The 16,713-nt window shown below is 39.9% G+C and overlaps 1 protein-coding gene across 4 annotated transcripts in view; it reads left to right on the top strand.

Annotated features, from left to right (window-relative positions):
* LOC121517858 (protein phosphatase 1 regulatory subunit 12A-like) overlaps positions 1 to 16,713 on the top strand; it is a 35,237-nt gene that overhangs the window by 7,608 nt on the left and 10,916 nt on the right. For 3 of the 4 annotated variants that reach the window (XM_041799934.1, XM_041799935.1, XM_041799932.1), the window contains exons 6-7: positions 15,128 to 15,144; positions 15,259 to 15,388. In XM_041799934.1, the coding sequence (XP_041655868.1) occupies positions 15,128 to 15,144; positions 15,259 to 15,388 (147 nt within the window). Of the gene's footprint in view, positions 1 to 3,069; positions 3,650 to 15,127; positions 15,145 to 15,258; positions 15,389 to 16,713 lie in introns of those variants that run through there. The other variant, XM_041799936.1, reaches the window with a different exon arrangement.

Genomic DNA, 16,713 nt, shown 5'->3' on the forward strand with positions numbered 1-16,713 from the left:
AAAAACCTCTGACCCTGAACCTCATCGCTAATTCCTCCTACTCTATGCAACCTGGTGCGGATATTCAATTTGTTTGTGTCTCCAAAAGTAAGATAAAAATAGACGACAGGAAACAGAGGTGACATGGGGAGGATAAGGCAGCCGAGGGTGACTTTTACAAGATTATACAGTATGGTATGAAAGGAAATTGGTTTCCTCGTGAGCCGACTCAAGGCCATTGGTTCAGCTGTCCCCCGTGGTGGAATCTGACACACGGATCTGTTAGTAACATGAGAGTCTCTCAGCGTTACCGAGAAGACTATATCTGTCTGTGATAATCATACCGAGCAGCCAGGTTTCATCAGAAGCATGACAGGCGGCCCATCATCGTGGACGACCTCTGCGTGACTCCATGATGATCGGAGCAGATTTTCCACTTTGATTCTTAGCGATGGAGAGAAAGACAGGTGTAGAGCATGGTAGGCTAAGACGTTCCAATACTTCTGAGGTGAAACAGAGTACACAAGATTTCTTTGCAGTTAGTTTTCTACAATGCCTCTGTAATCAAGATGGGATTCCGCTTTACCAGATTACTCCAGAGACACTAAGTAAACTCAAGTGGTTTACTTTCTGTATTTATGAAAGACATCCAAACAAAATCCCATGCAGACAATCCTGAAACCAGGAGTAAGGATAATACAGGGACCTTGAGCATGGATCATTTCTTAATGAAACTCTCCCACAAAGCTGAATAGTTCAGTGTCAGCTAGTCTTATATTCAGCAGATGTTCCCAAGAGAACATGCATTGCAAAAATACTGTGTAAACTAGGGCGGCACTGTTCCAAATTTTACTTCCTTACTCTTTAACAGGGGCAAAAAACTGGACTAGTTTTTGGGTTGTGCCCCCTTGTATGGAAGGTAGTCTCCCAAGCAAGTGGCCTGGGTTCAAGTCTGATCTGTGGCCCTTTTCCCACATGTCATACCCAAATTATCTTCCTGACTTCTTGTGCTACCCACTGCCACCTCCTCTAAAATATATTTAAAATAAATATATCTTCATAGTTTATAAAACAAATTGATAAAATAAAACCTTTTTAAAGCACTTCAGAGCGTGGTGAATGTGCAGGTCACTACTTGTCCACGAGAGCGTTTTGGAGTTGTTGGATTGTGTATTTGATGAGTTTGATGAGGGAAAGCCGGGATACCGTGAGAATCCATTGCATTGGCAGAGTAGCTCTTAACTCGGCACCGCCGATCTAAAAGTAGCTTACACTGACAACTAAAGGTAACCAACCTATTAGTAAGACTATAGGGATTATGGCAAAGGGCAAGTTTGCCAAAATGTTGAAGTATCCCTTTAAGGTAAAACTGGGAAAGAAAGGGAGATGCAGCTAACACGCAGCGCACACCTGCCTGGAATGAAAGCCATAACAGTGTGAGCAGTAGACCCATGCCACAGCCATCTCGCCACAAATATGCACCCAGTCTGAAACAGCTGTAACTGGCCTAACACCCTCTGATTATCACATTTAAATGTCATTTATTAAGAAGTGATACCTTGTTTGATTTGTGTAATAGTTTAAAGCATTTCTAAAGCATCCGTCTTCTGTGGACGAAGCCTGAGTGACTTCAGCAATTTGGACGCTAAGTGAAGCTTTTCAAGCTAATGCACAGTAGCCGCCACATGGAAAATGCTGCATTAAACTAACTTTCAGTCAGCCTAGTAATGGATGAGGAGCTGGAGCTGGGCTGGCCTAAAGACCTACACTTTGCTAACCTGTAGTCATATTATCCACACCCCTAATAATGCATAAATTGATCCTTGGTAGTGAAAAAAATCACTCCCAATAAAGGCATGAATTATTCTGAACAAATTTGTTATAGTGAGCCAGGTTGTAAAACATTTATCTTTACTGTGAAAACAGGCACTTTAACTTGTGGTAAGAAGTGACTTCTGCGGTTAGCCTCAAGTGGACACATTTCCGCATTGCTGCTTGTTCTGAACTAGTTAGCCCCATAAATTTTGATGTCTTTCTCCTCTGAGTAAGCCCTGGAATTTGTAAAATGAGGGGCTGTAGATGGTAGGAAAAATAAACTTTGGCACACTGCTTTTTACTGTCTCTTCTAGTTGTGGTTGAAACAGTTTCCACAGACCAACATACAGCAAAAGACTTATGATTCCAGATCAAAAAATTGAAAATTGAATTGAAGTAAAGGGACACCTTTGAAGAAAAAGAATAGTAAAAAAGTGAAGTGGCTGCTAGCAAGAAAAGACTGCACCTCCAACTGCTGTTAAAAGAAAGAGAACAAAAAGCAAAGTTTTCAAGATTGTTACACTGATTTATAAAAACACTCGGGTGTAAAAACATCAAGTCAGAGATTTATAGGCTTATGTTCCATGTTATTTCTTGGCAAAGCACAGTTAAAGCTCTCTGTGAAACTTGAGTGTTTCTGAACAAACTGAGCAGGCAAAACATATGTCAAGAAGCACAAATTTTGAACATCTGTGTCTGATGATTTGTTTCCCACTGTTTAATGTTGTGCATGTGGAATCCAGCTCCTCATCCAGTTCCACAAAACTTTTCTTTTGATAAGGTATTAACTGCATTAAAAAGGTGTGAGGAAAAATCTTTGCACATCTCAGGAGGCCACATAACAAGCCACGCTGCTTAAATGTGATAAAGATTCAACATAATTTGGTTCAAGGAAACACAGCAGTAGTGCTCTGTGTTAACACTCGCTCTAACAGCACCCCTCTCCATCACACTGCAGGGTGTACGCAGTTACTTGACACCTCTCGGTTGTTGATGGCTCCTCAGGTAATACCGTGTGTTGACCTTTCACGACACAAACCGCTGCAGCTCTTCCTCTCCACTCTGGCTTTGTGCTCCACCTCCCCTTATCCCCGTCCACATCAGTGGACAATTTTAGCCCTCAGTGCCGAGTGCTGCCATAGCAGAGCCTGTGGCAGGCTGCCAGAGCTGAAGACAGGAGGGAGAGGAGAGGAGGAGAGAGGGGAAGGAGAGGAAGGGGGGGACTGTGAGGGCGACCAAGCAGTGAAAGCAGAGGGAGAGAGATGGAGAGAGAGAGAGGGGGAGTGTATAACTTTGGGAAGCATTGGAAGAGGCAGCATTGGGAACAAACTTTTCACTCTTGGCTGCTTCCTTCAGGACTTTTTCACATATCATCAGAGTCTTCAGTGCTGACAGAGAAGAAACACAAGATGATCATTTGTTTGCTTTAGTTTTTTTCCTGTTTTTGTCATCAACAGAGGTTATTCTGTTGGTTCTTCTTTGCATCTGATTATTGCTCTTCTTTCTGAGCTTTGAAGAAGATCTGAAATCCCTCCAAACTTAGCTGCGGCTCTCTTCAGAGTCTGCAAACACATACACACTCTTTAGCACACACACACCTGTTGTTGCTGAGGATTCCCCAGGAGCGCAGTCATGGGCATCTGCGTCACTCGTGCTTGAGGGGATCTGTTCGTCCGTGCAGCTGTTATCTGGCCGTGTCCTCGGTGAATGTTACAGTAGAAGCTGACCTGCCAGGCCAGGGTAGACGAAAAAGATGTCAACGTACTACCCACGCACCAAGGACCTGACCCGCACCAGGAGGTCACTAACAGAGTCTCCTCCATCCTCTCCGTCCCCTACAGACAAAAACTACAGAGTAAGACCAGAAAATACCTTTTCTCACTTTGCATAACTAATATCCAACATTAGCATGGATTTTTTTTTTTATTTTAACTACTTAGCGTCATGTAACCTTAGCTGGCTTGTTCAAGTAAAAGAAGGCACCCTGTTTCCTAGAGATTGACACAAAAACCACTTAACTTTTTCTGGATTCAAACCACAATCTTTACTAGTTTAACAAACAAAGTGTTGAGTGTTAATTCACAAATTACCACGTGATGTCACTGTCTGATGAGATTCATTCCATCAGGATACAATGTAAACAGATTTACTGACACTTTTGAAGGATAACATGAAGGTGCTGCAAAAAGACATAATAATTTTGAATGCCATACAAAATTAAATGTAGGGCCTATTGCATTTTGCAGGTGACGTTGTTCTTATTCTTAAAATTTTGTATTTCGGCTTTAATGTTGGAGTGCACAGCATTATTTTTTTCCTTCATCTCTGCCTTTATCCTCTATTGTACAAGTCAGATGCATGAGAAAGTTGTGGAGGAACTATTTTTTATTATTACAGCCATAGATGGTAAATCTTTTAAATCAGACATCAACAAAAAGGAACACACTGGTGCATGGACACAATATATTACTGTACAGCTGAACTGTCACTGAAAAATTCCTGGGAAAGTATCTTAGGAGGAAGAAATAGTAGGAACCCTATGAATAATGACAACATAAAATGACAGTTACCCTAAATGGGTATGTATCCACATATTTAATTTACTTTGTTACCCATGTGGCGCCAGGGAAATTTCAGTCATTTCCATGAGATCATGTCTTATTGATCTCATCGTCTTGGAAAAACAACGCTCATTTTCCTGTGATAATGACAGCATTTTAGTCATTTTCCTAAGCTCTCAAGAACCAGTGTTTGTTATTCCAAGATAACAGGATAAGTAAGTCAAGATCTTCAAATTCACTCTTTATCAAATTTGGGGCCCAACCAAGAGACCACAGAGGTGAATTAGCTTTAAGACAATGCTGGCACAATGCATAAAAATGTGTTTTTTATGCTTAATATTGTACACAATCCCATTACAAATACGATAAAATCAAAATAATTAGATTGAGTAAAATTGAAAAGACTTTTGGGGAAAAATATAAATAAAGATAATCATGGCAAATGATTACATTTGAAAGTAATATTTATCACATCAGTGGGTCTCTGGCCCCTAAAGTTGGGGCAGGACCGTTTACACTGGGTCTTAAATGTGTACCTGCAAATCGAAAGATGTTGCAAAAAGTAGAGATGCACGATAATGCTGGCATGATATCAGTATCAATAGAGATGAAGATTTCTGCTGCTATTTGCAACCAGTATTTGGTCTGTAAAAATCTGCCTGTATCAGCTGTAAATGCTTGCTGTATAAACAAATCAGTTCATCTTGTTTTAGGCTGCTGACAGCTTTTTCTTTTGTTCATCATCATTTCTTTGAATTCAAAGCGTTTTGAGGTCTGAAATGTGGTCATTTGTTCATCCTCAGACTTTAAAGTGTGTTTGAAGGACTGAAGTTTTAGGTCTCTACTGCACCTTAATATGAGTATTGATATCTCTATCAGCAAAAATCAATTTGTAAACATTGGCATATCGGATATCAGCAATAATTCAGTACTGTGCATCCCTAGCAACAAGTCTAAGTTGCACAGGAGCCCTAACCAGCCTCAAATATATCTTATTTAACTCCATATTACTGTGACAGTGAGTATGTTTTGGTTGTTTTCTTGAGGTCTTGCCTTATTTATCTCATGATCTTAGGATAACAAAGCTTGTTTTCCCATGACATGAATTACTATTTTTGTGAGATCTCAAGAAAACAACCTTAATTTAGATGTTATCCCTGAAAATGGAGTAAAATAAAATCTATGCATGAATGTGATTTGAAGGCTTCTGTTATGAAATGCTCTTTAACATGTTAGTCTTGTTGTGTCTTGTCGTTCAGTCAATTTGTTCAATCTTGTTTAAGGTCAAAACTATTAACTGTATCATTAAATGTATTCAAGTGGTTGAAAGTCTTCTGAAGTTTTAGTAATTTTGGTAAGAGGTGGTGGGATGATGAGGCTAGATCAGGCAACTAGACTACTGTATGCTTTTTTTGAGTAATGAAGCACTTCTCATTTACTAAATGAGCTTATTAAAGTGAGTAAATAACCTCTAACCAATCATCTTAGTTAATTAGAAGCCTTGTGAAAGAGAGCGAGTATTCTCTCTGAAGCCCTGAGAGTCTGACTAAACTTTCTGGAAAAGACTTTTGGATTGAAACATTCCTTCTGTAATTTCCTGTTATGTTTTTTCTATCTAAGTGGCTTATTCTCCTGGGCGTTGTTTGACTGTTGTGTTTATACCAGTGCTGCACACTGAGCTACACTGTGTATGTGTGACAGACACACTTAAAGAGACAGACAGAAGTGTAGCAATTTGCTGCACACATTTTCTCGTCATGTCATCCCCTACCCTACAGACAGCATCTTTACAGCAGGAGGAATGGTACCAGTGGATGCTGTCACATTTCTACTCTCTTTCTAAAGTGTCAGCCTCTCTGTGTTGTGTCCATAGGGAAACAAGAGCATTAATTTTTCCATGTTGTCAGCCAAAATCTGATGAGAGTTTTCATGGGAGAGAAAATGTGATGCAGAGGGGCGTGGACTCGGGTTGATGGAGTATTTTTAGCATCACCACAACATTTTGATGAGAACAAACCTGGTCCTCTTTACTCAAGCACAATCTGTGTTACAGCTGTGAACCACAGGAAGAAGTAAACAGGAACAAATCTGCATAATTGGATGACACTCGTTATTTGGCAGATGTTCACAGTGATATAGAGAGTTTATTTACTCAAGAAGTGTAAAGCTGCTGAACTTGAACTGTACTGGAGCATTCCCATTAATTGTAGTTTCATACTTGTACCCTGCCACATTTCTGTCAGTATTTTGTTTTCTTCTTAAAAAATTGAGTCTTAGATTTCAGATGAGAATATGAATCACAAGTTCTTTTCACTTGGGGAGAATTTTTATTTTGGCTAAGGCTAATAAATCTTAAACAGGGTAACTTTTTCACTTTGAACATCTGATATCTCATTTGAACTTTTCCCCCAGAGCCAGAAAAGCTGAAGTCCTCCAGGACCCACATGAAAAAGGAATATGAAACACTTCTGCCCTAAAACAGCTTAAACTTTAATTGATATTGACTTAGCCTGAATTAAGAATATGACTTAATACATAGACTGACATTTTTTGATCCTCCAGGCGTTTGAGTAAAGTATCTAGTTAGCATGTTGTCATTTTAGTATACCTAATTTTGACAGCCTTGTAGCAGACAAAAGCGTCATGCCCCTTTCTGATCCAATGAACCAATGTGATAAACTAAAACAAATCAAATTAGAGCTCCCGCCTGGCAGGTAAATGCCTCTGCAAGGTATGCAAATGCTTGACAACAACATAATATTGGGGTTCCAGAAAAGGGCTGGGTGGTTTATGTGGTAGTGTGATTTGTAAAAGACTGGCTAGCTAGATATGAACATGAGCCAATGAGCTTGCCAGCAAAATGTAATCTGTTCGGGTGAGAGTGGGCATGTCCCCAAAACTTGACAAAACTTCCTCCAAGAGTTCCTGACATATTGCATTCAGAAGCAATGAATAATCAGCGATCTTCACCTTCAGCCTATCACAGCAAAAATCATGTCGGTTTATTATTGGACCAATAATATTGTGCATTGTTTGAAGAAATTCACTCAAAGGGTTCTTGAGATATTGCGTTCAAAAGCAAGGGATGAACATGAGGCCTACTGACCTGGACTTTGACTTCCAAAATCTGGCCAGTTCATCTTTAGGTCAAAATAAACATGTTTGAAAAGTTTGAAAAAAATCCCTCAGCGTATTCTTGAAATATTGCAGAATGAGAATGGCCTGGACGGAGGGACTAAGAGGCAGATGTGTGGTTGGACAACCTGAAAACTGAATACCTCCAGGATGAGTATCAAAATCCAGTACCAACACATCTGGTTTCTACTGGACTGAATCACAGCACAGATTTCGGTGCTTCATTTTGGTACCCCCACCTCTTCAAAAGAAAGGCATGAATGATCTTTATTTCCACTCTTTGTTTAAGCAGAACATGACCATCTTTTAAGTGTTTATCTGTCCGGAGCAATGTGTGTGCTCTGCTCATATGTTCGTACCAATGACACAGTCACAAGACAAGAGACTTGAGGTTTGAGCCTCTTTTATAAAGAAGTTACACCCATTTCCTTTGCTTATATGATTTGTTGGCATCTTTTTAAGATATTTCTCTGAGTTATTTACAATATTGAGATTGATGCATTCATGCATTGAATTTTAGCTCCTTTTTTATTCTTAAAGTATAGATACAGGCATCGTTTAGGCACCGGCACTGCTTAAAAAGTATCGATTTATTGGAAGAAGCCAGAATAAGTAATAAGAATAAATAAACCTATTTTGTGCCAGGGATTTCTTTGTGACACTGTTTTACTCAGATGTAGTACTACTTTATTGATTATTACTACTCTAAAACACACAATTCCATCACCAGGGGGCTCCGAATCAAAACAATAACAAAAGAGACGAGAAACACACTGTCCAGCTTCACCCACCTCCACTGCTTACCTCTTGATTTAAATTAAACACACTAACAAGTGGCCTTTTTGGTTTGTGCGCTAGCTACTTACATATCATATTGGGACTGCTTGTAGCACAAACCCAGAAGGCCTTTTTAACAGCTTTTCTCCTTTACTATGAAAAGTCATCCCTGAAACAAAAATGTGTTTATTGTTCAGTAAAAAAAAAAATAACATTGAGTATGGCATTTGTTGATACGGCTCAGTTCTCAACAAGTGAGCAGTGGAGGTGGGCAGAGGTTGGAGGAGCAAATCTGTGTCTGTACATGACTTGAAATGTCTACTGGGGCCACAACCCTCGGAGTTGTGCGTTACTGGGGGAGCTTGGGCATCAGGCATCAGGATGTGAAGTCAATAAAAGTAATTGTAGTCCATCAGACGTAAATAGCACAGAACTTGAAAAAGATACACTATATGGACAATAGTATTTGGCTACACCTGTTAATTATTGAATTCAGGTGTTTCAATCAGACATAATATCAAGCACCTAGCCATGCAGTCTCTATTTGCAAACATTTATGATACAAAATGGGTCATTCTGGATATTCCAGCCAACTGTATATTATTATTAGAAAGTGGATGCGTTTAGGAACAACAGCAACTCCTCCACAAAGCGAAAATCAATCACATCAATCACAGAGTAGGGTTAAAGATTGCTAAGGCAAAGTTGCTGCTCTGCTGATTTCATAGCTGAAGGGGTCTGAACTCCCACAATACCTGACTGCAACTGTGAAGTTTGGTGGAGGAGGGATAATGGCCTAAGGATGCATTTCAGGGTTTGGGCTAGGCCCCTTATCTCCAGTGAAAGTCAGTGCTCAACATACCAAGGCAGTTTGGGCAATGCTATGCTTCCAACAGTTCTAACAGTTTAGGGAAGGTCCTTTTCTTTTCCAGCATGACTGTGCCACAGTGATCAAAGCAAGGATTTTGTATAAAGACATGGATTGATGAGTTCAGAGTGGAAGAACTTGACTGGCCTGAATGAACACACATTCCCACATAAACACTCCAAAATCTTGAGGAAAGCCTTACAAGAAGAGTGGAGGCTGCAAAAAGGACGGCAACTCCATATTAGAGTACATTCGCATTGTATTTGATAACATTGTCATCAAAGTCAAGTGGCCAAATACTTTTGTCCATGTAGTGTAACATAATAGAACAGAAGCTTTCAGGAGCAGTTTTCAGTTTGTGTTGTCTTTGATCAAACATCCTTTGTTTCCATCGGGAGGTCTCTGTCATGGCAGCTGGAAAAAATGTACACTTAGTTACAGCTATAGAAATTAAAATAATCTCTTGTTCAGTTCTTATTGTGAAGGGGTGATTGCATGGGTAAAAAGAGGGGTTAAGTTAAAAAAAAAAAATTAATAGAATTCAGACTGCAGCTGTCCTTCCAAAAAAGCAACCCAAGGCACACTGTAGGATTTGTGTGGAATCAAAACAGCTTTGTTTTGCATGGGAAAACATTAAAAATAGGAAATGCATTGTAGTTATGCCAGATGCCCTTACACAGAGGCTATAGACCTCAATGCACTGGTCGTGGGATCAATTCCCAGTCTCATCACTGTTTGGTTCATGTCTTACCCCCATTCGCTCTCTCCATATTTCCTGTTTGGGGCGACTTTGACTCAGTACAGAGTCAGTGGTCCTGCAATCAGGATATTTGGGTTCAATCCCCAGCTCCTGCAGTTAGATGTCCATGCAAGACAATTACCCCCAGTTTGCTCCCACTGTCAATGCGACCTCCTCAAGTCTCCGTCAGGGCCATTTGAAGGACAGTTGCAGTCATATTGTCCATTTTTTACCCATGCAATTACCTCTTCACAAGAAAAACTAAGCAGAGCAAATGCGTTTTCAAAGAGCACCTGTATGTGACACTACAAAGACCCAGCAGTGCTTCTGCCCTTTTATCTTCTGAGGATTTATCTTGCTTTGAAAGCTGTTGGAAATGTTTGAGGTAATGCAATTGCTGAACTCAAAAATATGATACAGGAGTAGGCTTTTTTTTAAATAAATATAGTCATTTCAGAGCAAAAAACTCTACATATTGCACTTTAAAGTAAACATCTTCCACCTGAGGCACACTGAGTGCTCTTGAAAATAAGAGGAATTCTCTCAGTGGCAGTAGAACCTCAGATTTACTATGAAGAGTTAATACCAAGGGAGAAGGGCTGAAGTGAGAGAGGGTGAGTGAATGTGGAAGAAACGTCTTTTATGGTGGTGTCAGTCCCAGTGCTTAGAATGAGAAGAGTGTGTATGTGTACACTGGGTGTGTGTGTGTGTAGCTCAGATTTTCCTACTGCACAATCCAGTCAGCTATGAAACAGTGATGCTGTGACAGAAAGAGGGAGAGAAGAATTCATCCGATCTTTATTAGTACTACTACAACAATATAAATGCAGTCAAGGGACATATAAGGTTTCCCTTTATAGTTAAAGTGCATTATTAGGCTGGCTTTGTTGAATAGAGATAGAGCTGAAGGAACAAAAGTGCACAGCAGAAGTGATGAGAAGATCTGGATAGTATCCTTGAATGATGATTTCATTGGCTCTGCAAACTCTTGTTAATATTATCTTGTAAACTCTGCAGCAGTGATGTCATGCATGACTCCTCTCTGCCCTCCCTGCATGGTGCGCATGCTATGTGTCCTGGCAATCCATAAAACTAGAGGCGGTTGTGTTTACAGAGCGCCCGTGGATCAAGCATGCACCCGTTCCAGTCTGACACCCTGTTGTTTTTCTCCCCCCACCCCCACCTCTCCAGTTGATATTCTCCTCCTGCATCTGCTCTGCCTCACATACTTTGCTGAGCCTCTAAGGCCACTTCTGACTCCCTCTATTTCTCCTAACAAGGGAATCACTCTGCTGCAGCTGCTATCAGATGCAGAATTTCAACCATGATTCAGTTTCTCCACTTGGATGAAATGTTGCATGATGCAGACATACATGAAGGTATTTGTTGCAGTTTGCATTTCTCCTTTTGCTGAAAAACAGATGCTGCAGACCCCACCAGGCTCACTTTAGATGTCACTGTAAGTAGGTTTTAAGACTAATTTTACCAATTTGCTAATCCTCTAGTGTGAAATAGGTTTGCGAACAGGAACGTATAAACTTAAAAGAGTTTTCTAAAGAAGGGCTGAGTAAAAGTTCCTCAAAAAGCAGAGTTTATGATGATTTATTCATGAAAACCAGACTTCCAATCACCCCGGTTGATTAATTCATTTAAACCAAATCTTGCAGGAAATCTCCGTATAGCAGGGAGATCAGAGTGAGAGAGCTCCACTTACCTCCATCCTTGGCCCTTTTTTCATCTGAGGTCATGGAGGTCTGTTTTTTCCTGGATAGCTCTGCTAAAGCACATGACCACATAAGGACAGGCAGAGCTGGCTCAGTTATGTAAACACTTGCTCCTTTGACGCTGCGTGAAATGTCTCCCAACTAGCCAAAGTGAGCGCATGAATAACTGTGAGCTCTGTTTCTTTTGACATCAATTGTCCTCGTATAAAGCACATTACGCACACACTTCTGCTTCCCGTCTCATACATCTTCAACCACCGCACAAGACGTTTATTGCAAGCTGTTTCCAGAAATAGGTGATTAAATCTGCCTCTTTGGCAGGATGGCGACACTAAATATTTGAATTAAGGGGGATGGGTTATGCATCAGATACTGCAAAGACATCATTATTCAATCTAGCCTCCTATTAGCATCATCTCCATCTCTCTGAGTTAGTTTATGACTGATAGAAAACAGGATTTTTTGACACAGTTCCCTCCCTCTCCCTTCCTCCACTGATTCCCAACCTCTTCAACACCAATGCTATAAAAAAGCTGCACAATACTTTTATTTTTAAAGCTCCTGTGGTTAGTTACTATATAGTTATCATATGGATTAGATTTGATAACAGCTAAGAAAGTCACAGAAACCAACACTGACTAATTTATTTGAACCTGCTGTATCTTTTTTTTTGCAGCAGGGTAGGTGTTATAAGAAGTTAATGACTGACAGCGGTCAAAACTGCCTTTATTGACACTGCAACTTCTCACAAATTCAGTGTTTTTTTGGTTTTTTTTTTGCCATTAAACACAATAATGCATTAACTTAATTGAATCTGTAGCCAAGAAGTACTTCCAGACTATCATCAGGCAAATCCATCTTGAAAAGCTCCATTCCACAATGTTTGTGCTGAACCAAAACAGGGTCTGACCTATCAGCCTATTTTTAGGAGAACGAGACGGTAGCTATGGGCAGGGTTTAGTTGTACTGGAAGCTGTAAGCAAAGGCTGCTGCTGGTGTAGCATTTAGCTCATATGTTGCTATAGTATAGCAACAGTTTTATCATTTCTTTATACCAACCTGTTTCAGCATGAGTTTGTATCATTATCGGTAGGGTTCACTTGTACTGTAAGCCGGTGTGTACTGCCACAGTAGTGATCATAGACATTATAAAAGTAGACGCCTCATTGACTGTGTTTGCCCGTTGCCGCTATACGTCAACGTGTCCGCCATATTGCCAAAGGCAAGACCGTTCCATATACAAATGCAAGTATATAGGGGATGAAGGGTTTTGTTGGTGTTTAAAATGTTATTCCACACAATCTTGTCAGCCCCACGCAGCACAGGAGTGAGGCATCTTGCCCAGGAATGCCTCTGGGAAAATGGCGGTGGCGTTGACCTACGGCCCACTGGCCAATGCAATGTCTATGTATATTATGTCTACGGTAGCAATTAGCTTGGCCGTAGCCGTGGAAAAGTGGAAGTTTTATCAGACCTCGACCTCATTTCTTTATTAAAACAAGAGCAAAGAACCACACTGAAAACTTCTCTTAACAGAGAAGAAATGTATGCACGAGAAAAGCACAAGTGACACTTGTACGTAGAGAACTGAGAGTTTAATAAGGTTTATCAAAAAACTGTCACATCTGAGGATTAAATGTGAGCTTAACTAATTCCAGATAGAGTGAGAGTTTGTTGGGTGTGGAGAGGGCAGCACCCTGAGGGAATCTTGAGGCAAACCAATGAGTGGGAGGGTTAAAGTCACCTGACTGGCAAAAGTTTTTCTGTCTCCCTGTAATGAGGAAATGCATGAATTTACACAAAAATAGACCAGTATGGTTTGTAAATCATTTTAAAGGAACACTAACAGGACTGACAGATTAGCATGCTCATTTTGCACGTTCTCTGATTAATATATGTTTAAGTAGACTTTCTTCTCTCAGTGTTTGGAGTGGGTGGCGTCAAGTGCACCCATTATAACAAACTGCTGCTCAGTCCGCCAGATACTAGAGGTGCATAATGAAAATCAAGCTAATGCCAATACTGATGTTAGAGATAAGTGTTTAGCCAACTGCTGATTCCAGTACCGCTGTTTTTCATTACTTCTTTATATTCTTTGTGTCTGTTTTTCTAATGAGGTTTAAGATTTGATTGATTTGATGTTTGCAAAAACTCATCTGAAAGCTAATACCGGCTAATACTGATGTGCATCCCTACTAAAGACATGCCAACCTTAAAATGCTAGTAGCTCAGCTAACAGCCTCTCCGTCTGTTAGTGTGCTCCATCTGTGTTGAATAAACTCTTATTTGTTCAAAGAAACTGCCTAATAATAGTGTTTATACAGGTTTACTTATCCTGATTTTGATTCTAAAAAATCAGGCTTGAAATTTTTGATACTTAAAGACTGACTTCTGGGATTTTGATAGCTTTGGCTCACATAAAACCCTCCTTAAGCGAGGTGCTGCTTTTCTGGCAATAGTAGCCATGATTTGTCGTTAATGTGTAGGCTGCTGTTCTGGAGAGGGAGAAACAGCTGTTTTTATGGGGAAAGGGAGAATACCAGTTGGGTTAACACAGCTGTGCACTGATGGATTCACTTGCTATGATAAAGACCAATACGTATCAGGCTGCTTTTTAGCTATTACAGCTACTGGTGTCAGAAAAATTGCACTGATTCACAGTATTAGGCAGTTTCAGGATCATCTTCTCAGCTTAGTCACTCTTAAGTGGATTGCAGTGAGTTGTCTTATTATTCAGCTTTGTTTGGTGCAGAAACAGATCTTGCAGATTTTTTTGTGTTGCAATGTATTAAAACTGTAGCCCTTTTTTGCAGGGCTTTTACAGTGAGTGCAATGTATATTTGCATAGTAAAGGAAGTGCAAACTCAAACTATTCCACTACCAGCTGTGTGCACATGAATCACATCTTTGAGGTAGTATGATTTCTAAAAACACAGACATGGCAAATATAAAAACACTCCTCTGATTTTAGCACAGTATCTGCACTCCTATGTGAATTGGAAAATAAAAACTGTGATGACAACAGGCAGCTTGGCAGCCATATACTGTGGGCCAGTCAGTGCAATAACCTGCCAGGACAGTCTGCTATCAGTCTGTTGTCTGGGGTCAGACGTCAACCAGCCACACAGGAGATACTTGGCTCCTGATGTCATGATGTCATCTTTATGCTGCAGGCATTTGCGTGGCTGCCGCCTGTTCTGAGAGATTAACCGGGCTCACCGGGGAGCTTTGACCTGTATGAACCCTGTCACTGCAGTGTTGGGGTGAATTATATCTCAGTTTCTTCATGCACTCCTTCCCTCTGGGACTTCAGGTCTCTGAGCACGCTGTGATAATTCACTTGGAAGTTTTGTTTTTGTTCCCTGTAGTCTCAAAACGGAAAATATTTCACCGCCAAGTCTCTGCTGGGTCTTATCAAGCAAATAAATCTTGATCCAACCGTCACAGAACATGTTTTTTACACTGTGCTGTTCCCATGCTATGGTGCAGAATGATCAAACTAATGAGCTCTCTTCTTTGTTTTTTTCAGCATGACAGATTGTCAAGGTAAGGATTTAGCATTGTTTTTATCTCTTGTGATATTCATCTGTATTTGCAGACAAAAATCTAAAAAATGGTCTTTAATACAGCAGCATTTTGTACTGAATGTGTTGCTTTTAGGTACGACTCCAGTGGTGAGAGTGCAACAGACAAACCACTGGGCCGCACTAGCTCTTACTCACGAAGAGAGACGAGGCTGGGTGCTCTGAACAGACAGGAGCAAGACTCCACCACCAAAGACTATAAGAAGGTAGAAACTCTTACCTCACTTTAAACAAGCACGGCACCTCCTGAACAATTCCTGTGGCACAGGGAGCTGCGGTCCTGGCCACAGTGTGCCTGTTGGATAACCATGCAGATTTTTCTATTTTTGTATCATCCAGTAAGGGCATGGAGATATTTAAAGGGACAATGAGACATTGCCTAACACTATCAGAAACTTACCCTTAGAATTTTAAGGAACATGAACTCAAGTGTTTGGAGTTTTGACTGAAATTGTAATTTTACAACAAAAATAATATTATATATGAAGATATGACGCTGATAGGGCTGTAGTTGTTCATATTTTTCATGAGAGAAACAGCTTATGGTCACTAGCTAAGAAAATATCAAGTTGGATTGATTATATAAGAGATAAAAATATTAATGCCCAACCAGTTTAGCTTAACATGGCTGCTCATGCCAAACTCTGGAAATTGGCTAACTAGCTAACCAGTTATGAGGCTAAGAGGACATTGTTCAAACAAAATACTGTATGGAGCAGAAGAATGTAATTCTTAATACTGAACACCATTGGGCTCCATGCAATATATTTGTTTGCTAACCACTGCACTGTATAAGACAGGTTATTGTGCAACACTTTATATTAACTACACACTTTAGCATTAAAGGTACAGTCTGTAAAATTGAGCATAACAGCATTTAGCGGGACAAACTTGGTAAAAATGAAACATAATAGATATAAGTATGCCTATCTAAGATAGCATTTAATCACCTGATAATATGAAATGTATGCATTTCTATTAACGTAGACTGAGGCTTTTATTTACACATAAGGAGGGCCCCCTCCATGGACTCCACCATCTTGCGTCTTGCATGTAACTACAGTACCACAGAAGAGACCAAATAAAAGAAGCCCATTTTACTGTAAATTCCACTGAATTCCACAATTACCACCAGGGAAAAGCTATTTAAAATCTAACTGTTAGATGTTGCTAATACCCCCCAATTTTACACACTGCACCTTTGATAAAGCATCAGAAAAGCTTCAGCTTTATCTTAATTCATCATCTGTAAAGCATTTCCAGTTGCTTATATGTCAATAATTAACTGAGCTATGGTTTATTGATGCAGAAGTGAAGCATTTGTACACACAAGCAAAGCTTAAGTCTTTATTAAGCATTAGTTTAATTATATGTCCTTTAAAAACACAGCTATTCATGCTTTATTGGTATTAATATTTTACTAGTATTTTACTAATATATCAATAAAGTTTGTAACTGTGTTACGTGTCACTGTACATGACATAGAAATGAGATAATAATCCTTTATAAATTATGTTAGTACTTAATAATG

The sequence above is a fragment of the Cheilinus undulatus genome, linkage group 11 (assembly GCF_018320785.1).
Source record: "Cheilinus undulatus linkage group 11, ASM1832078v1, whole genome shotgun sequence".
Lineage (NCBI taxonomy): Eukaryota > Metazoa > Chordata > Actinopteri > Labriformes > Labridae > Cheilinus > Cheilinus undulatus.